Source organism: Melospiza georgiana, chromosome 18, assembly GCF_028018845.1.
Source record: "Melospiza georgiana isolate bMelGeo1 chromosome 18, bMelGeo1.pri, whole genome shotgun sequence".
In the NCBI taxonomy this organism is placed as follows: Eukaryota; Metazoa; Chordata; class Aves; order Passeriformes; family Passerellidae; genus Melospiza; species Melospiza georgiana.
The window spans coordinates 12,838,426-12,858,835 of record NC_080447.1 but is presented as its reverse complement, the minus strand read 5'-3'; the positions used below and the strand labels follow the sequence as shown (position 1 = coordinate 12,858,835).

General features: G+C 64.7%; 2 protein-coding genes across 2 annotated transcripts; both read left to right on the top strand.

Annotated features, from left to right (window-relative positions):
* The first annotated feature begins 1,907 nt into the window (after positions 1-1,907).
* TBC1D10A (TBC1 domain family member 10A) lies at positions 1,908-13,456 on the top strand. The gene is made up of 9 exons (XM_058036789.1): positions 1,908-2,107; positions 5,209-5,308; positions 8,366-8,473; positions 8,620-8,726; positions 9,995-10,109; positions 10,323-10,388; positions 11,358-11,547; positions 11,832-11,986; positions 12,153-13,456. Exons 1-9 carry the CDS (start codon positions 1,908-1,910, stop codon positions 12,543-12,545), a joined length of 1,434 nt encoding a protein of 477 aa, XP_057892772.1. The 3' UTR covers positions 12,546-13,456.
* Positions 13,457-14,708: 1,252 nt separating this feature from the next.
* Positions 14,709-19,613, top strand: CASTOR1 (cytosolic arginine sensor for mTORC1 subunit 1). The gene is made up of 9 exons (XM_058036790.1): positions 14,709-14,840; positions 14,956-15,026; positions 17,325-17,518; positions 17,614-17,746; positions 18,276-18,399; positions 18,934-19,047; positions 19,134-19,216; positions 19,336-19,430; positions 19,510-19,613. The coding sequence occupies exons 1-9, from the start codon at positions 14,728-14,730 to the stop codon at positions 19,573-19,575; spliced, it is 993 nt and encodes a 330-aa protein (XP_057892773.1). The 5' UTR covers positions 14,709-14,727; the 3' UTR covers positions 19,576-19,613.
* Positions 19,614-20,410: the final 797 nt, after the last annotated feature.

Here is a 20,410-nt window from a genome sequence, read left to right as displayed (position 1 = left end):
TAATCACTTCCCTTCTCTCTCCAGAAGCAGACAATAGGTGCAGTCCTGGAGAAAACAGGCAGTGAGCGGGGTTTTCCAGAGCGGATAGAACAAAACTGCCAAGGGAGCTGTGAAATGGAGAAGTTGTGTTTGTATCCGGGGCTGGGCTGGGCTGGGCTGTGCTGAAGGTCACCCTGTGTTCCTCCTCCTGCTGTGCTGGGCACCAGGAGCTCCTGGTGGGAGCTGTTCCCTCCGTGCCCTCCGTAACAGTTCCAGCCAAGCCCCTCTACCGGCACTCCAGCAAGAAAACTTCCCCCTGGAAATCACTTCTGTGGAGCCTTGCCAGCCTGTTTCCATCTAAATCCGAGGGATGAATGCTTCAGCAGACTGTGTGTGTGGAGATCTGCTACAAAACAAGCTCCATCACAGCCTTCCAGTTCAGTGGCAAGGACTGGTGGGGCCTGGCTGCCAGAAAAATCTGGAAGTAGCTCGAGTTGCTGATTTTAAGGAGCCTCATTCCCTCTTCCTTTTGGCACCTTGAGAAGGATCCTTCCAATACCCCCTGCTCTGGGCTGAGAGGGGGGAAATGGAGCTCTGGGCTCTGGAGGAGGGATGGACCTGGCCCTGGCAGGCCTTACCCAGGACAGGTCCCAGCACATCCCAGTCTCCTCCAGATCTTTGGTGTGTTATTTTTGGGAGAGCCAGGCTGGTTTTACCTGTCTGGGGTGCTGTGGATGGTGACTCTGAGGTGACACAATGGTGGGATCTGCCGGGCAGGGACAGCTCTGGAGAGGGACACAGCTCCCTGTGGATGCTCCAGTGCTTCCCAGCACAACCCTCCTGCAGTCCCAGTATCCAGCCCTCCTGGAATGCCAGTGCCATCCCAGTACAGCCCCACTGTGGCAGGCTGGTCCTGCTACAGCCCCCTTATACAGGTCCCAGTACAGCTCTGCTGTGGCTCACACTGGTCCCAGTACAGCTGTGTTGTATCTCATCCCAATCCCAGTACAGCTGTGTTGTATCTCATATCAATCCCAGTATGGTGTGTTATGGCCCGTACTGGTCCCAGTACAGCTCATTATGGCTCATACTGGCCTCAGCAGAGCTCATTATATCTCATGCAGAACCCAGTACAGCCCAGTTCTGTCTCATACTGGTCCCAGTCCATCCCGTTCTATTCATACTGGTTCCAGTACAGCTCCATTATGTCTCATACTGGTCCCAATACATCCTTGTTAAGTCTCATACTGGTCCCAGTCCATCCAATTATGTCTCAAACTGGTTCCAATCCAGCCTGTTATGTCTCATACTGGTCCCAGTACAGCTCCATTATGTCTCATACTGGTCCCAGTCCATCCTGTTATGTCTCATACTGGTTCCAATCCGGCCCGTTATGTCTCGTACTGGTCCCAGTCCCTCCCGTTATGTCCTGTACTGGTCCCAGTCCCTCCCGTTATGTCTCGTACTGGTCCCAGTCCGTCCCGTTATGTCCTGTACTGGTCCCAGTCCCTCCCGTTATGTCTCGTACTGGTCCCAGTCCGTCCCCTTATGTCCTGTACTGGTCCCAGTGCCTCCCGTTATGTCTCGTACTGGTCCCAGTCCGTCCCGTTATGTCTCGTACTGGTCCCAGTCCGTCCCGTTATGTCCCGTACTGGTCCCAGCGCCTCCCGCCCCAGCGCTGCCCCACTGCCGGCGCACGGAGCCCCGCCCCTCACCGACACCCGCCGGCACTTGACGGACAGCTCTCCTCGTCCTCTCGACCAATCAGCTTCGGGGGCGGGCTTTCCTTCCCACAATCCCGGCAGTTGATTGGCCGAGTCTCTGCTCCCGCCCAATGGCGGTGCAGGGAGGGGCGTGGCCGAGGCGGGGCGTGGCCGCCGCCGTGTCCCGGCATGGCGGAGCGGCCGCGCCGCCGCTGAGGCGCCGCCATGGCCAAGAGCCGCGGGGGCGGCGGGCCCAGCTCGCCCGGCGGGCGCAGCCTGGCGGGCACCCGCGAGAGCCTCGCCGACCCTGGCGGCGATGAGCTTAGCTCGCTCGGCTCCGACTCCGAGATCAACGGCGGCGACCCCGAGGAGCGGCGCGTCGATAAGTTCGGCTTCATCGTGGGCAGCCGCGGCGCTGAGGGGACGTGAGTGGGGCCGTGAGGGGGGACCATGAGGGGGGGCCGGGGCCGGGGCCGGGGCCGTGAGGGGCCGGGGGGACACTGGGGCACCGAGGCGCAGAGGAGCCGCCCCAGGCCCGGCCCAGTCGGCTCCGGCCGCTCGGCCCCCGCAGGGCCGGGCCTGGGGCTGGGCCGGGCCGGCCGCGGCTCTCCCCGCCCCGGGGGGTTTGTCCCCGCCGCCCCCGGGCTGGGCGCGGGGCCGCCGGCACGGCTGGGACCGCTGTCAGGCATCGCTCGTGCCCGCGGCGGAGGCCGCAGCAGCCGGGATGTGAACAAGGGAGCCGGGCTGGACCTGCGGGTGTTCAGCCTGGAGGAGAGAAGGCTCCGAGCAGAGCTTAGAACCCGTTCTAGTGCCTAAAGGGGCTGCAAGGGAAGCTGGACTCCTGCCTTTGGGCAAGGACCTGGAGTGACAGGATAAGGAGGAATGGTTTCCTTCTGTCAGAAGGCAGGGTTAGATAGGATATCTGGGAGAAATCGTTCTGTTTGAGGGTGCTGGGGCCCTGGCACAGGGTGCCCAGAGCAGCTGGGGCTGCCCCTGGATCCCTGGCAGTGCCCAAGGCCAGGCTGGATGGGACTTGGAGCGCCCTGGGACAGTGGAAGGTGTTCCTGCCCAGGGCAGGGGTGGCATTGGATGAGCTTTAAGGTCCCTTCCACCCCAAACCATTCCATGATGCTGTGATGGCTGTGTGAAGAGCCCCAAAAGCTGTTCCAGCTGTCCCATCTGCCTCTGAAGAGGGCGAATGGCTGGGAAGTGGTGTCCACCCCATTTGGGATCGGGAGCTGCCAGCACACGAGGTCAGTGTCTGGTCAGCTCCAGGCAGTGATTCCCGTGGACTTTTGGCCTCTGTCAAGCCAAGGAGGCCAGGCCGTGGTGTCTTTGCAAGGAGCCCTTGTTGGCAGTGCTGGGCACCATGGTCACCCCGCTCTGCCGGAGGAAACCCTCGGAGGAAGTGAGGCTAACCCGAGGCGCTGGGCCCCAGGGCGGTGCTGACACCCAGGAATGTGCTGTTGCTGTCGAGCTGGTTCGGCAGCGTGTTTGGCGTTTGCCTTCCTGGCCCTGCTTTCACAGCACCGCCCAGAGAAAGTCGGGGTGGCAGTGGGAGCAGCGCGTGGCAGCCCGGGCACTGCCTGGAGCACACTCCCTGGGCTTTGCCCACCTGAGTGCTCCGGTGCCAGCCGTGCCTCCGTTTCCCTGTCTGTGAGGAGCAGTGTTCACCCCCCGTGGCCTGTGGGTGTTTCTGGGTGGGTCTGTGGGGTGAAAAGGTGCTGGAGGTTGGAATGTTGGCGCTGGGCAAGGTGCATCACTCCGGGTGATAAACCTTATCCCTCGGCGCTGCGGGAGTGGTGTGGCCTCTCCTTCCCGTGGTGCTGCACCCTGTCCTGAGCACACACCACATTTAGGGGACACTTGTCCTGGCTGTCATTCCTGTGCCTGTCCCTGGGGTGGGTGTCCCTGTCCCTGCAGCAGCAGCTCTGCATGAAGGCCGTGGTGCTGGAGGCCAGTGGCTGCTCCCAAGGGTGCTGACAGTCACTGGGGACTGAGGCTCCTGCAGCACCCCGCAGATGTGCTGGGGCCCAATCCTGCCCTGCTCCTTTATTGGTTCACTGTCTGTCCAGGCGGGGATGAAGGGGAATGTGTGCCCTCCTGCTGTGGCTGCCGGAGTTGGGTTTGCACAGGAAGGGCAGGCAGGGTATCCGAGCGTCCGTGGAGGGTGTGAGGGCACCGCGAAGGGCCGAGCTGTGGGGATGTCACCCGGCGTGGATGCAGAGCAGCGCATTCCCAGCACAGGGCATCCCGTCACTTCCCCGCCTGGAGTGCCCCCACCCTCCCGCCCGGGCCATATGAAACGCAGCCGGTCCTCGCTCCCTGCCCGCTGCCAAGCAGCCATCAGCTGGGAGCAGCTTCCAGTCTGTGCTGGCAGAGCTCCAGCCGGCCCGCAGCCAGCTCCTGCATCCAGCGTCCCGAGCTTCCCACGCCTCGCGGAGCCCCGGCTGGAGGCCAGCGCTGCCTCCATCCCCGTGCCGGGCTGGGGAGCTGCCGGCCATGCCTGGCCGTGCCGGGGAGGGTGGGGAGCCAAGCTAAGCAGATCCTTTGGGAGCGGGTTTGCTCTCGGAACAATCGCGCTCGCCCCGTCCGACCCGCTGCGGTGGGTGGGACTGGGCTGGAAGGGCTGGGCAGGGCGCGGGGCAGCGCTGCCAGCTGGATGCGGCCCTGGGCTCACCCTGCCGCAGCTTTCCGGCTCGGCATGTGGAGGGAGGGAGGGAGGAGGCAGGGCCTGCATGTCCTGTGGTGGGGCTGGCTGCTGGAGGATGCTCAGCACCAGGCCGCTGGCCTCGGGTCCTCAGGAAGGATCTGACTCTTCCTGAGGTTGGCGTGGCCACAGGACAGTGTGGAGCAGAGCCTGGGAAGGCGTTGAGTCTGCACTGATGGCTTGGAGGAGCGTCTGCTCTCCTTGGGTGTCCCTGCCTGGGCCTGCCTGTCACCCATCTCTGCACAGATGTGGTGCCACGGGGGGTTGGAGGCTGCAGTGCCGGCTTCAGCATCCCCCCAGCATCCCCCCAGCATCCCCCTGCCTCAGCAGGGTTAAGTCGGATTCCCTGGCTAGACTGAGCCGTTTCTGGAAAACACTCCCCTCCCTCCTCAGGGACCCTGCTCGGGCTCGGCGCCGGGCCTGGAGCAGCGCCAGGCGTTGGGAGCGCGGCGTGGCCGGGGCTGTGTGAGTGACACGGTGCTCACGGCCCCGGCCCTCTCCGTGTGCAGCTGGGCCTGCCACAGGGATCAGGTCTTGCTCGTGCTTCACCTTCCTGCCGTGTCCCTGGGGATGCTGCAGCACGTGCTGCGTGCGGTGCAGCCGCTCCCGAGAGCTTTGAGCTGCTCTGCTGCTGCAGCGACTGCACTCACGGGTGGCGAGCGCTTCCGGCAGCTGCGAGCGTGCCCTGAGCCCTGTGCCCTGAGGGGTGCAGCCACCTGGGCACGGGGGGCACCCAGGGTGCTCGGGAGGCCAGAGGGTCAGCGCCATGGGGAGGGCCAGCACCCGCTGACCGGCCTCTTCCTCCCGGTCCCACAGGCTGGAGGAGGTGCCCTTGGAGGTGCTGCGGCAGCGGGAGTCCAAGTGGCTGGATATGCTCAACAACTGGGACAAGTGGATGGCCAAGAAACACAAGAAGGTAAGTGACAGCCATGTCACCTCTGAGAGGTGGCAGTGAGGGACAGCCAGGCGCAGCAGTGTCCCTTTGGGGCAGCCTGGTGTCACTGGTTCCCTGCAGAGAGGCATCTGTGTGCCTTTGGGTGATGCTGTTGGCTTGAATGGGCTGTTCACTGCCCTTGGAAACTGGAACTTGGAGCCCACTTCTGCCTCCAGCTCTTCCCTGCCGGGCTGGAGCCTTCCTAGGCCGCCTTTGGCTGCCTGCAGGCAGCCATGGGAATTGTTTGCTCATGGAAACTTCTGTTCTGAGCATCTTGCAGACCAAAAAAAGCTCGGTGTAGGAAATGTTTGAGTCTGACGCGCGTGACATTGGTCTGCAAACGGGGGTCCCTGGGAGACTCCTGGTGTGCTGGCTCTGTGGCTTGGTTTGCTGGGCTCCCTGGTCCCTGAGCCTGCAGATGAGGCAGGAATTGGGATGCAGCAAGTCCAGGGTTGCTGCTGTGTGTCTGCTGGGAGCAGTGAGGCTGCTGGCATGGGACAGCAGTGCCAGAGAGTGGCCAAAGGGCCTTCTCCTCATCCTCCTCCCCATGCTGGCAGAGTCTCCTCAGTGTGCCAGAGTGCTGTCCCTGCTGGTGAATGACACTGGAATCCCTCATCTGTTTCTTGGCTGCTCGTAAGGGATTTGGGAGAGATTTCTGGGCCACGGCAGGTGGGTGCTTTGTTCCACGGGCAATTTCTGCCACCCTCCAGCCGTGTGCCACAGAGTGCCCTCTGGGATGGGCAGAGGGCTCCAGCTGGCACAGCAGCTCCCTTGTGCTTGGGCCAAGCCTCTGGGAGTCTCCATGGGGCTGATGTGCTGTATGGTCTGTCCTGCAGCAAAAATCCATGCCTGGAGCTTTGGAGAGGCTGCTCTGGAATGCTGCTCTGTGCCTGTATCCCTGGGGCTGCTCAGGGAAGGCTGCCAGGCCTGGCCTTGGATGCTGTCAACTATCCTTGGTCTGGCAGGAGCCTGCTTGGTGCAGGTCCCTGCTGCTCTGGGGGAGCTCCCTGAGCCTGTGAAAAACCCCAGCACTTTTCTGGCTGCCTCACTGGGTTGGCAGGCAGCCCGTGGATCCCTGGGCCAGCTCCCGCCGGGCTTGCTCACACCTGCACTGCTCCAGCACCCCAAACGCTCCCTGCCTGGCCCTGATCCCAGCAGAGCCTGACCCCACATCCCTCCTGGAGCTGCACTGTGCCAGCACCGCGTGCTGGGAGCAGGGCAGACGTGTGGGTGGGCAGCTCCCACTGCTCTCCCAGCCCGGGCAGCGCTCCAGCTTCACCTTGCTTTCAGCCTCCCTCAGCCCAGACACACTCCAGATCACAGTGGGATCGTGGGGGTGATGGCAGCACCCCACGTGGGTCCAAGGGGATGAGCTGCTCAGCCCTGGCAGCGCTGGCCCAGCCAGCTGGAGGGGCTGCCCAAGCAAAACCCAGCGAGGCAGTTTCCTTCCTGGCAGCTCAGTCAGCAGGAAGGGGAGCTGGCTGGAAATGGGAGCTGTCAGCAGCCATGGAGCTGCCCACAGCAGCCCTGGGCATCGTCCGCTGTGTTTCCTGCCAGCACAAAGGGACCTGCCCGTGAAACAACCACTGAGGGAGCAGCAAACCCCCTGGGGAGGTGATGGTGCTGTGCTTGGAAACAGCCACCTGCTCCTCAGCTGCTCCAGCAAGCAGGGAAACACAGCCCTGGGCAGGCAGGAGAGGATTTGGGAGCTGTTGGCCACTGCTCTCAGAGCTCTGGCACAGCTGGCATGTGCCACCCGAGCAGGGACATGAGGAGGGGAGGCTGTGCTGGGGTTTGCAGGGTGTTGTGGGGGGTGACTGGGCTTGTGGGGCCCACCTTGCTGCATACCCTGGCTGAGGACTGTGGGGAAAAGGACACATAAGGCTGTGGAGCTGCTGGAGAGAGTCCAGAGGAGGCACCAGAGATGCTCTGAGGGCTGGAGCCAGGCTGGGAGAGCTGGGGTGCTCACCTGGAGAGGAGAAGGCTCCAGGGAGAGCTCAGAGCCCCTTGCAGGGCCTGAAGGGGCTCCAGGAGAGCTGGAGAGGGACTGGGGACAGGGATGGAGGGACAGGACACAGGGAATGGCTCCCAGTGCCAGAGGGCAGGGATGGGTGGGATATTGGGAATTGGAAATTGTTCCCTGGCAGGGTGGGCAGGCCCTGGCACAGGGTGCCCAGAGCAGCTGGGGCTGCCCCTGGCAGTATCCAAAGCTAGGCTGGACAGGGCTTGGAGTACCCTGGGATAGTGGAAGGTGACCCTGCCCATGGAATGAGATGGTCTTTAATGTCCCTGCCAACCCAAACCATTCCATCACTGTGTGATTTGGGGCTGCTGCTGTGATGAGGAGTTGCAGTGGGATTTTGGGGGCTCTGTTTTGGTCCCTGCTGGTGCAGGCAGCACCAGGGCTAAGCTGGCTCAGCTCCCCACGCAGGGTAGGCACCGACTGCCTCGCCTGGACTTTGGTCCTGGCTGGTGCCCAGTGCCAGGGAAACCAGGGGCACAGGAAACTGTGGGCATGGAGCTGGCTCCAGGGGCCTCAGGATCTGGCCATGCACGGAGACAGAACCACACCTGCCCTTCTGCCCAGGATGAGCAGGTGGAAAGGCTGAGACACTTGTCAGGGTGCACATCCCTGCTTTCCATGGCCCCACAGGGGTGTGGGGGACTGGACTGGGGGCTGGGGAACCTCCTCTGTGTCCTCAGTGCTTCCATGTGGGACAGAGCCACTCACTCCCCACCTTGACTCCAGAGTTTGCTTTTCCAGCTCCCAGCAGGATCTGCCTTTGAGGCAGTGCCAGGCTTGTTTGGAGCTGTTTGCAAGCCACAAAGCCTCTGCTGGCCTCTGGCAGCTCCCCCGTGCTGCTGGGGCTTGACTGCCATTCCAGCTGGCATCCCTGCATGCCAGGGGCTCAGGGACACTGCTCCTTGTTTGGGATCAGCAGGGGACCAGCCTGTGGCCGTGGTGCTGGCCTGGCTGCCCCCTTGCCCCGGGACACTCAGTGTTTCCCCTGACGCTGTGTCTGTGTGTCTGTCCTGCAGATCCGGCTGCGCTGCCAGAAGGGGATCCCGCCCTCGCTGCGGGGCCGTGCCTGGCAGTACCTGTCTGGGAGCAAGGTCAAGCTGGAGCAGAACATGGGCAAGTTTGATGTGAGTCCTGCTGGGAACCCTCCTGCACCACCGGGGAGGGGGCACTGCTGGGGTGGCTCCTGCTCGGGCTTGGGTGTTTGTTGGCATCTCAGAAATCTTGTGGGGGGTGTCAAGGGTGTTGCTCACCCCAATCTTGCCCTCCCCAGGAGCTGGACCTCCTCACAGGAGACCCGAAGTGGCTGGATGTGATCGAGCGGGATCTCCACCGGCAGTTCCCCTTCCATGAGATGTTCGTCTCACGTGGAGGCCATGGGTATGTGATCCAGCCCTCAGCAGCCATGGATGGGGTGGGCACTGTCTGTCCCAGCTCATGGAGCCACACTCATGTGCCCAGTGTCCTCCCTATACTCCCACAGTCACAGAGCATCCACTGGCTGAAAACAGGATGGCTCAGGCCAGCTCTGACACCCAGTGGGGTGGGAATTGCCATGACAGGAGGGCAGAGGGAGCAGGTGGCAGCCTGTGCCCTCTATTTCACCAGGAAAATACTGCTCCCAATGTGCTTGCTGCTGGGTCCCTGCCTGTCCATGGCTCACCCTGGGCAGGGTGGTTGTGTCCATGGCTCAAGTCCCAGATCCAGGCAGGATCTGCGCTCTGCTGTGTCCTGCAGCCCTGGGCTTGTGTGGAAAAGGGATCCCAGCCAGGGACTGAGCCAGGCTCAGCCTGGCATGCACGGGGAAGGCTGCTGGGCCATGTGCATGCTGTGTGCCCAGCTGTGTGTGCCGTGTGTGCCCAGCTGTGTGTGCCGTGTGTGCCTGACTGTGCCATGTGCCCAGTGTGCCCAGCTGTGTGTGTGTGCCGTGTGCCCAGCTGTGTGTACCGTGTGCCCAGCTGTGTGTGCCCAGCTGTGTGTGCCATGTGTGCCTGACTGTGCCATGTGTGCCCAGCTGTGCGTGCCATGTGCCCAGCTGTGCGTGCCCAGTGTGCCCAGCTGTGCATGCTGTGTGCCCAGCTGTGTGTGCCGTGTGCCCAGCTGTGTGTGCCATGTGTGCCCAGCTGTGTGTGCCGTGTGTGCCCAGCTGTGTGTGCCGTGTGCCCAGCTGTGTGTGCCATGTGTGCCCAGCTGTGTGTGCCGTGTGTGCCCAGCTGTGCGTGCCATGTGTGCCCTGCTGTGTGTGCCGTGTGTGCCCAGCTGTGTGTGCCGTGTGCCCAGCTGTGTGTGCCATGTGTGCCCAGCTGTGTGTGCCGTGTGTGCCCAGCTGTGTGTGCTGTGTGCCCAGCTGTGTGTGCCATGTGTGCCCAGCTGTGTGTGCCCAGCTGTGTGTGCCATGTGCCCAGCTGTGCGTGCCGTGTGTGCCCAGCTGTGTGTGCCATGTGCCCAGCTGTGCGTGCTGTGTGTGCCATGTGTGCCCAGCTGTGTGTGCCGTGTGTGCCCAGCTGTGTGTGCCGTGTGCCCAGCTGTGTGTGCCGTGTGTGCCCAGCTGTGCCTGCCATGTGCCCAGCTGTGTGTGCCCAGCTGTGTGTGCCGTGCGTGCCCAGCTGTGCGCATCGCGTGCCCAGCTGTGCCCGGTGTCCCCGCAGGCAGCAGGACCTGTTCCGGGTGCTGAAGGCGTACACGCTGTACCGCCCAGAGGAGGGGTACTGCCAGGCCCAGGCGCCCATCGCCGCCGTCCTGCTCATGCACATGCCAGCTGAGGTACGGGCACGCGGCTCCGGGACAGAGCTGGCACCTCCCGGGGGGTGTGGGGCCCCTTGGGGGGTGCTGATGGGAGGGGTGCCCGGCTCAGGGCTACTCACAGTGCCCCAGGGGTGCTCTGCTGCTCCCCAGCCTCTCCCCTGGTCCCTGGGAGCAGGGAGGGGGTCACAGGGATGTCCTCTGGGTGCCCACCTGCTGTCCCTTGGCTTGCAGCAAGCGTTCTGGTGCCTGGTGCAGATCTGTGAGAAGTACCTCCCTGGCTACTACAGCGAGAAACTGGTGAGTAAAGGCCTCATGGTGCTTTCAGCAGTGGCAGGGACCTGCAGGGTGCTGCATGTGGGTTGGGGCAACCCCCAGGATCAATCTGGGTTGGGGATGGAGGGATCAGGAGCAGCCCTGGGGTGAAGGACTTTGGGGTGCTGCTGGGTGAGGGTTGGCCATGCCCTGGCCGTGTGTCCTGGGCTGAGCCCCCAGTGTGGGCAGCAGGGGAGGGAGAATTCTGTCCCTCTGCCCTGCTCAGGTGAGGCCCCACCTGCAGAGCTGGCCCAGCACAGGAGGGACCTGGAGCTGCTGGAGCAAGTCTAGGGGAATCCATGGAGCCCCTCTGCTCTGGAGCCAGGCTGGGAGAGCTGGGGGTGCTCACCTGGAGAGGAGAAGGCTCCAGAGAGGGCTCAGAGCCCCTTGCAGGGCCTGAAGGGGCTCCAGGAGAGCTGGAGAGGGACTGGGGACAAGGGATGGAGGGACAGGACACAGGGAATGGCTCCCAGTGCCAGAGGGCAGGGATGGATGGGATATTGGGAATGGGGAATTGTTCCCTGGCAGGGTGGGCAGGCCCTGGCACAGGGTGCCCACCCTGGATCCCTGGCAGTGCCCAAGGCCAGGCTGGATGGCACTGGGACACCCTGGGACAATGGAAGGTACCACATGGCAATTGGGTGGAATGTGATGAGTTTTAATGTCCCTTCCAAACCATTCCATGATTCTGAATCTCCAGGCCAAAAACTCTTCAGCTCCTCACCCTGGGGAAAGAAAGGGGTCTGTGGAGGGGCTGGGTATCCCCAGAGTGTCCCTGCTGTGCTGAGGCTCCCTGAAGCATTTCACATCCAGGGATGGGGGTCTCAGTGCAGCATCCATGGGACACAGCTCTGCTCAAATCAGGTATAGAGGGTTGGCTGCCCCTGCTGGGGGGCACTGGGGGCTGATCCAGGGCTGGGGTACTCACTGGGATGCTGCTCCCTGTCCCTGCAGGAAGCCATCCAGCTGGACGGACAGATCCTCTTCTCCCTGCTGCACAAGGTCTCACCTGTGGCCTACAAGCACCTGAGCAAGCAGAAGATCGACCCCATCCTGTACATGACGGAGTGGTTCATGTGCGCCTTCTCCCGCACGCTGCCCTGGAGCTCCGTGCTGCGCGTCTGGGACATGTTCTTCTGTGAAGGTGGGAGCTCCCACCATCCTCATCCTCATCCTCCTCCTCATGGGGTGGCTGCACTCCCCACGGCCATGGGACCTGTAGCAGGGCAGGTTTGGGGCAGCCACATGCCTGGGGTGGAGGTGGGCTGTGTTCCTGGGGGTTAGCAGGTGTGTACATCCCAAATTCTCCCTCTTGCATGTCCTGACTGTTGGTGGGACTGGATCTGCTGCCCCACAGCATTTGAGGGACATGGTGGCAGTGTCACCCTGTCCTGCCTGGTGCTCACTGCCTCACGTCTCCTCTTGCAGGAGTGAAGATCATCTTCCGGGTGGGCCTGGTGCTGCTCAAACACACCCTGGGCTCCTCGGACAAGCTCAAATCCTGCCAGGGCCAGTATGAGACCATGGAGAGGCTGAGGGCCCTCAGCCCCAAAATCATGCAGGAGGCCTTCCTGGTGCAGGAGGTGAGGTGCTGGGGGCGGTCTGGGGGGCCAGACTGGGCTGTCCCTGGGTGGGTGGAGCATGGGCAGCAGCTCCCAAAAGGCTTGGTTAGCAGTGGCCTGTGCCCTGAGGGGGATCCCACACCCAGCCCCGGTGGCGCTGTCGCTGATGGCACAAGTGTCCCCGCAGGTCATCGAGCTGCCGGTGACGGAGCGTCAGATCGAGCGGGAGCACCTGATCCAGCTGAAGAAGTGGCGGGAGACGCACGGAGAGCTGCAGTGCAAGTCCCCCCCGCGCCTGCACGGCGCCAAGGCCATCAGCGAGGCGGAGCCCGCGCCGCGCAAGGCGCTGGAGCCCGTGCCCTCCATCATCGTTTCCCCCGGGCCCGCCCCCGTGCCCAAGGCCCGCAAGAGCAAGGAGAAGAGCCGGGAAAAGGGCCCGGCCAGTCCTGCCAACGGCCCCGGGGCCGAGGGCAATGGGGCACCCGGCACGACCCGGGAGCTGCTGCACCCCCAGGTCTCCCCCCACCACCAGTCCAAGGAGAGCCTGAGCTCCCGGGAGAGCGAGGACACGTACTTGTAGGGCCCGGGCCACCCCCGGGCAGCCGGGCTCAGCGGGGCTGCGCACGGACCCGGGCGCGACGACACCGAGGGGGACCCCTGGCACCCGGCGCTGGGGGCTCTGAGCTGGAGGGATGGGACAGGGGGGCTCTGCGGCCCCGTGAGAACAGCGTGGCCCTCTCGGGGCATCCGTGGAGCTTGGCCAGGTGTGGTGACCAAAGGGGACACCGTGGGTCTGCGCTGGGTGCCCACCCCGCAGGGTGCTGGCACCACGAGCGGTGGGAGCCCGGGCAGGGGGTGGCTGAGCCACCCGAGCTCCCTCCCCACACTGGGGGGCTGGGCTGCCCCTCGGGCCCCTCTCCCCGTCCCAGAGCCCCTCGACCCATCACCCCCCGGGTCCCCCCTGTGGCCCCCACCCTGCGCCAGCCGGGCAGCCCCAGCCCCGGCTCCCGAGCACTTAGGCCTGGCACAGGGCACTGGGGGTACACGAGGAGCCCTGGGACCCCTCGCCCCCTCTTATCTAGTGAGGATATATCAAGCTGTAGCCCTTTATGTAGTACCCAACTTACCTACTCACTGAGCCTATTTATTATTCCTCCGAGGCAGGACAGGGACCGAGGCAGGATGCGCTAGAGGCAGCGGGATTTGATGCCGAGTTTTGGGGCTAAAGCCCCCCAATCCCATCCCCTCCCACCCCCAAGTTGCCCACAGCTCAGGGGGAGTGTTTACCCTGCCAGGGCTCACCCCACCACTGCTGCCCCCCGGGCCCAGCACAGGTGAGACGGGGTGGGTGAGCAGCAGCCAGGTGCTCCCTGGTTGTGGGGTCCCCTCTGCCCCCCCTGCCCTCCCGAGGGTGGGTGGTGGCTTTGTAAAATAAAGCGGGAAAAGCAGTTTTGTACAAAGGGGTCAATAAAGCGAGTGTGTAAAGGCGCAGCCCTGGCTCCCACCTCTCTTGGCCTGGGATGGGGGTGGAGGGTGGCAGGAGGCAAGGGTGGTGCCACCTCACGCTTGCTGCACCAGTACCAGCTTCGGGGGGCATCTGGACCCTTGCCATGGTTCTCTGTCCCTGTGGAGCACCCTCCCCTGCATCCCATTTGCACTGGGCACTGACCCTGGCATGCACCCTTCCCTGGGTCCCATCTGCCCTGGCTGCCCTTGTCCTGGGGGGCAGGTGCTGGGCAGTGACCTGGGACTGGCCGCGCTGCTGTCACCGCTCTGTCACTGCTCTGTCACTGCAAAGGGTGGCCCAGCCCTGCTGTCTCACCCAGCCTTGGGGCTGCCCGTTTGAAGTGGAATGGGAGGAGACTGAGACCTGCCCCAACTTGTGATAGTGGTGGCTGCCAGGCTCTGGTGCACTCCCATCCCAGCACCCAGGCCTTTCCCCCTCTCCCACTGTCACAGCTCCTGTGGCTGAACAGGGCCAGGGACCCCTAATTAATTCCATGACACCCCAGAACTCAGTTTCCCAACCAAAATGGTGCCCAGGCCATCTGTCTCCTTCTTCTGGCAGGCAGGAATTATGCCCAAACCTTCATTCCTCCCTCCAGAACTCCCTTTTCCTGGGGGTGGCCCTGGTTTGGTGAATTCCTTCTCCAGGCCTGGTGTTGAGCATGTGGGACCCGGTTGGGTGCAGGGGTTGGGGGTGGAATGGGGCTCCCAGAGGGGCTCCTTGGGCACCCCCAGGGCTGCAGTTTGGGGGTACCCCGGGACTCGAGTTGGAACTGCTCCAGACACCCCGGGGGGCTGAATTTGGCTGGGTTTGGGCACCATGGAGTTCTGTACTGGGGCTGGTTCCGGGGCTCCGGTGCGGCTATCCCGGGGCTCCGAACCGGGGCTGCTCCCGGGGTGCCGGGCCCGGGTCGCGGCCTCTCGCGGTGCGGGGCGGTGCCGGGCCTGTCCCGGGGCGGTGCCGGGTCGGGTCCCGGGGCGATGCGGGGCGGTCCCGGCCCAGGCAGGCGGTCACAGGGCGGTCCCAGCGAGATGCGCAGCGTTCCCGGATCGGTCCCCGGGCGGTCACGGGGCGTGGACGAACCGCGGCGGGGCGGTCCCAGGGCGGTTCCGGGGCGATGCGAGGCGGTCCCGGGGCAATGCGGGGCGGGCCCGGGCCGGTCCCGGGGCGATGCGGGGCGGTTCCGGGGCGGGCCCGTGTCCGCCCTTATAGCGGCGGCGGCGGCGGCGGCGGCTCCTGGGGCGGCGCGGCCGCCATGGACCTGCACATCCTGGAGCACCGGGTGCGGGTGCTGAGCCTGGCCCGCCGCGGGCTCTGGCTCTACACCCACCCGCTGCTCAAGCTGCTCTTCCTGCCCCAGCGCTGCCGGTACCGGCCTTTCTCCCCCCACCCTCCTCCTCCTCCTCTTCTTCCCCCCCTGACTCCCGGCCCCGGGAGACGCTGGCGGTTTTGAGGTCTGCAGCACCGATTTTTTCTGCTTCAGATGCAAGTTCTTCAGCCTGACGGAGACCCCCGAGGACTACACGGTCATGCTGGACGAGGAGGGCTTCAAAGGTACCGAGCAGGGCGGGCTGGCACCGCGGGCACCACTGTGCGCGTCCCCAGCCCGGCTCCGCGCCTGGGCCCGGGGAGCGAGTCCCGGCTTGTGCTTGGCTCCCTCGCAGCGTGCCCGTCCCGTCCCCTCGGCGCCTGCGCCGGGAATGTGCCGGCTTGCCCGGCCGAGGCTCTCCGGCGTGGCTGCCCTCGCTCCGGCAGCCCCTCCCGGGCAGAGGTGGCACCGGGCAGAGGTGCCCCCGGCTCTTGGCACCGGGCAGAGCTGCCCCCGAAGCCCGGGTGCTCCCGGCAGGGCGCAGGCACCTCCCGGGATGCCCGCGGGCAGCGCTCCAGGCTCTGGCAGCGCTCCTGTCATCATTCCCGCGTCCGATTTCATCCGTCCCTCCTCCCTGCGAGGGCCGGCTGGAGCTTTGGCAGAGGAGGGCAAAGCACAGGCCCAGCCAGGCTGGCAGGGTGAGCCCTGTCCGGCAGCAGGGTCAGCTTTTGGGGTGTCCTGGGGCGGTTTGATCCCTTCCAAGCCATTCCCTCTCCCAGGGAGGTGCCATTGGTGACCCGGCGTGTGCCGTGCATCACCTTCGCCGCCAGCCCTGCCCCGGTACCGGCCCGACGGGCCGAGCCGGAGGGTCCGGATCCCGGCCCGCCTCCCCACACCCAAACCTTCCTGCCTTGGCCGCAGGAGCTGGGCACAGCCGAGCCTTGGCCGTGACCCAGGGAACGAGGGGCAGCGCTCCGGCCACGGGCACTCACGGCCGGCTCCCAGGCTCGGCTCCTTGTGCTGTGGAGCGGGACCGTGTCCCGGGCTCTCCCCGCTCCCAGAGCCAGAGCTGTTCCCCATGTATTGTTTTATTTTGGGGCCTGCACACGAATATTCCTCAATCCCGAGGGGAGGGCGGGAAGTGCTGAACAATGGCCCCGCAGTGCCCTGTGAACCCCCCTTGGCCGGGGGCTGCGGTGTCCCCCGCTGCCAGGCTGGAAGGGGACCCCAGCAGAGGAGAGCTGCTCCCCCCATTCCCTTGGGATCAGGATAAAGCCCTGGGGTGGGTGACACAGGGACAGCGAGGTCCCCTTGCATTCAGCCTCGCCCAGAGTGGTGTTGAAAAGCAATTAAACGCTGAGCTCTGGGACAGGTCCCCATGTCCCCGAGTCCCTGTCCCGCCCCCCTGTTCCCAGCACTGGGCGCTGGGCCGGAGCCGAGGCTGTTCTGGCGCTTCCTGCACAGGAACAGGCGCTGGGAACACCCGCCGGGCCTGGATCCGGCCCCGCTCCGCCCTGCCCGGCCGGCTTTGGGAGCGGGGTGCGGAGCCTGTCCCCTCAGGGGTCCCCTCAGTGCGTGCTGGACCCTCCCGTGTGACATCCCCCCACCACTGGTGTGATGAGTCTGGGGTCTCAGCCGGGCTTGGGCACCGGGTGCCCACGGAAGGGCTGTGGGCTTGTGTGACCTCCCATGGGAGCTGCTCCCACCTTTCCTGCATGGGAGGGGTGGACTGGAGACCCCTGGGGGCCCTGGCCCGTGCTGGGAAGGGGAGCCCAGAGAGGAGGGGACAGCCTGGATGAATCCTGGGGTGCCCCAGCAGTGCCAGCCCCGCTCCTGGGCAGGAGGGTGGGAGGCAGGAACAGCTGGCCTATGCCCACCCTGCCAACACCTGCAGATTTTTGGGAAGCAGCTGTGCCCCTCTGCCAGCCTGGGCTCTCTCCACCATGTGCTGGGAACCCCAGGGCAGCGGGGTGACCCTCCCTTGTCCCCTCCAATGCCCTGTGTGCATCCCTGAACATCCCTGGTGATGGGCACGGGGCTGGGGGCTCTTTGGGGGTAGAGGATGAGCTGGGCAGCCCCACGGCCCTGGTGGTGCTGGTTTTGGGGTGCAATGCCAACATCCCCCTGCACCCAGCCTGGGGTGCTGGCACAGGGAGGAGAGACACATCTTGGGGTTTGGGGGGCTTCACCTTGGCCCCCCGGTCCCTATGGCCAGGGTGGGGCAGCTGAGCCCTGTCTGGCTCATTCCACCTGTGGATCTGCACCCCAAACCAGCGTCCCCACACCTGGGGCTGATCCAAACCAGTGTCCCCACACCTGGGGCTGATCCAAACCAGTGTCCCCACACCTGAGGCTGGTCCAAACCAGTGTCCCCACACCTGAGGCTGGTCCTGCCTGGGGCATCAGCCAGGGGACGGTGTGACACGCAGTGCCCGAGCTGGCCCTGGGGACAGTGTGGCACACAGTGCCTGAGCTGGCCCTGGCTCTGTGGCTGTGCCCAGCCCTGCAGAGCCACCTGCCTCAGTGTCCCTTGTGCCCCGCAGAGCTGCCACCCTCCGAGTTCATGCAGGTGGCAGATTCCACGTGGCTGGTGCTCAGCGTGGTGTCCAACGGGCGGGAGCCCCCCGGCTGCCAGGCCACCGGTGTCACCAAGATCGCGCGCTCGGTCATCGCGCCGCTGGCCGAGCACCACGTCTCGGTGCTGATGCTCTCCACGTACCAGACCGACTTCATCCTGGTGAGTGGCACAGGGCACGGGGACACCTGGCTGGCTGTCCCAGGGCCCCTCTGTGCCCCGAGGAGGGTGGCAGTGCTGATCCTGCCCCGGGGCAGGTGCGGGAGCGGGACCTGCCCGTGGTGATCCACACGCTGGCCGGGGAGTTCGACATCTACAAGGAGGAGGGTGGCGAGTGTGTCCCTGTCACCTGCGATGACGTCAGCAACGGCTTCCTCAAGCCCAAGCCACGTGAGTGACACTGGGCTCTGTGTCCCCTGGGGCCACCCAGGTGCTCCAGCACAGCCTGTGGTACCCATTTCCTTGAGGGGCCTCCAGAGCCACCTGTCCCAGGGCCACCCAGTCCCCAGTGAGATGATCCATCTCCCACCAGTAGAACCCACATCTTTGGGGGACCTCCAAGGCCACTCTGTCCCCAGACCACACTGTCCCAGAGCCACCCAGTCCCTGCCAAGATGCTGCTCCCATGGGTGGTTCCCACATCCTGGGGGACCCCCATGGTCACCCTGTCCCCTGCCAAGGTGCTCCTGCTCCCACCAGTGGTACCTGCATGTCTGAGGGACCCCACTGGAGATGCTCCAGTTCCCACTGGAGATGCCCATTTTGGGGCCACCCAGTCCCCACCGAGGTGCTGCAGCTCCCAGCCGTGGTACCCACATCCTTTGGGACTTGGGGCTGCGGGCGCGGTGGCCACGGGGTGGCACTGCGGGACTGTCCCCGAGCTGTCCCCAGGCCTGACGCGCCGCCGTTCCCCTGCCAGCCGCCAGCCCCACGCTGCACCCGGTGCAGAGCCCCCAGACGCGCTTCTGTGTCCTCACGGTGGCCCCCGACACGCTGCCCGCCATCGCCACCATGCTCATCGACGTCCTCTTCTACTCCCACAGGTGAGTCCCGGGGATGGGGACGTGGGGGCGGCCTCTGGCCTGGTGCCACCTGAACTGCGGTGACACTGGTCCCTGCCATTGGTCCCAGCGGGTTTTCAGACTCTGGGTGTGTTTTCCAAACTGGTTTTGTCACCCACAGTGAGGGGTGGGAACCCCGAGGTGACACGAGGGACAAAGCCACCATTGTATCAAATCCCATTTGTAGACTAAAGCGGGAGGGGGTGGGTTTGGGAAAGGCAGTGGGAATGGTGCTGGTGGGAGGAAATGCTCCTGGTGGGGTTCTCCAGTGTGCCCTGGGATGGGGTCCCTGCTGGTGGCATGCTCCTGCTCCAGAGTGACCCTGTCCTTTTGAGAGTGCCCCAAAACCTATTGTCACCTGTGAGCTGCAGAGCCTGTGGGGACACCTGCTCCTGTCCCCTCTCCCCAACCCTGCAGCACCCAGCACGATGCTCAGACACCCAGAGCCACCACCAAACCCTTCTGCTCCCCATTTTGGGGGTGTGACCCCTCTCAGTGTCCCCTTGTCCCTCGCAGCCCCCCGTGGGATGCAGCCCCCGGCAGCCAGGACCTGGACTCCATCACCTTCTTCTCCTTCTCCCTCATCGAGGGCTACATCTCCATTGTGATGGATGCCGACACCCAGAAGCGGTAGGTGCCACCCCGGGGCCGTCTGTCCCTCTGTGCCAGGCTCTGGGGGCTCGGGGAGGGGGTGACACTTGCCTTTGTCCCCTCAGCTTCCCCAGTGACCTGCTGCTGACCAGCTCCACGGGCGAGCTGTGGCGCATGGTGCGCATCGGGGGGCAGCCCCTGGGCTTCGGTGAGTGTGCCCGTGCTGGCCGCGTCCCCTCCTGTGCCACTGCCACCCAGGGCGTGCCGTGGGGCCCTGCTGTCCCCGCGTGTCCCCGTGGCAGCGACCCGAGGCCCCTTTGTCCCCAGACGAGTGTGGCATCGTGGCGCAGATCGCGGAGCCGCTGGCGGCCGCCGACATCTCGGCCTATTACATCAGCACCTTCAACTTCGATCATGCCCTGGTGAGCCCTGCCCCTCCCCGGGCACCCCTGCCAGCCCTGGGGTGTCCCCTGAGGCTGACACCCCCTCTGTGCCCCGCAGGTCCCCGAGGAGGGCATTGCTGAGGTGATCCAGCTGCTGCAGCAGCGGCAGGAGAGCGGCAGATAGCGCCTGGCTGTCCCCAGGCTGGCTGTCCCCAGGCTGGCTGTCCCCAGGCTGGCTGTCCCAGCGTGCTGTCCCCAGGCTGGCTGTCCCAGCGTGCTGTCCCCCTGCTCCCCACCCCTGTCATTAATTGCTCACTTTAATGATCCCCCAGCACAGAGCCGGGCTCAGCGTCGCTCCCTCTGTGCTGGGGCTGTGGTGGCTTTGGGGACGTGGTGGCCTTGTGGCAGTGGGCACATCCTGGTGCCATCCTCTCCCTCTGGCCTGGCCTGGGTGGGGTGGGTGGCCCAGTTGGAGGGGACACAGGGGGGACATGCCAAAGAGCAGTGCTGTGCCACCGTGGTGCTATAGGGGACAGCCTGGGGCTGATGGCACGTGTCCCCTTGGGAAGGGAGCGCTGGCCACGATGCTCAGGGACAGCCCTGGAGCAGCCCCATGGAGGGGAGAGCACTCCTGGAGCTGGGATTACCCCAGGCACCCCAAAATTCCCCAAGGGGGCAGTGGGGGGCTCTGGTTCAATGCCAGCCCTGGCTGTCACCTGTCATGGAGGGGTGACAGTGACTCCCAGCCCCTCACAAGTTGTATTTTCACATAGTTTTTGATAAGTCAATAAAATTCTTATTATTTTTATTTCTGTGTAGCCCAGGGAGGTTGCTCAGAGCTGGTCTCTGTGTTGGTGGCAGGGGCTGGGATGGGACAGGGGGACAGAGTCTGGCTGGGACACGGCCACTTTCTCTGCTCTGTAGTTTGGGTGAAAAAATGGCTTAAAGCTGCAGCCCCCAGCAAATCACTGACCCTGGGGAAACCCAGACCCACATTTATGCCCTCCCCCTGCCCCACA

Bases quoted from the DNA above. Each gene is read 5' to 3' on its own strand.
- TBC1D10A (XM_058036789.1), top strand. From the start codon at position 1,908: ATGGCCAAGAGCCGCGGGGGCGGCGGGCCCAGCTCGCCCGGCGGGCGC. The intron at 10,110-10,322 runs GTACGGGCACGC...CTTGGCTTGCAG, and splicing joins TCATGCACATGCCAGCTGAG to CAAGCGTTCTGGTGCCTGGT. The intron at 11,987-12,152 runs GTGAGGTGCTGG...GTGTCCCCGCAG, and splicing joins AGGCCTTCCTGGTGCAGGAG to GTCATCGAGCTGCCGGTGAC.
- CASTOR1 (XM_058036790.1), top strand. From the start codon at position 14,728: ATGGACCTGCACATCCTGGAGCACCGGGTGCGGGTGCTGAGCCTGGCC. The intron at 18,400-18,933 runs GTGAGTCCCGGG...TGTCCCTCGCAG, and splicing joins GTCCTCTTCTACTCCCACAG to CCCCCCGTGGGATGCAGCCC. The intron at 19,217-19,335 runs GTGAGTGTGCCC...CTTTGTCCCCAG, and splicing joins GGGGCAGCCCCTGGGCTTCG to ACGAGTGTGGCATCGTGGCG.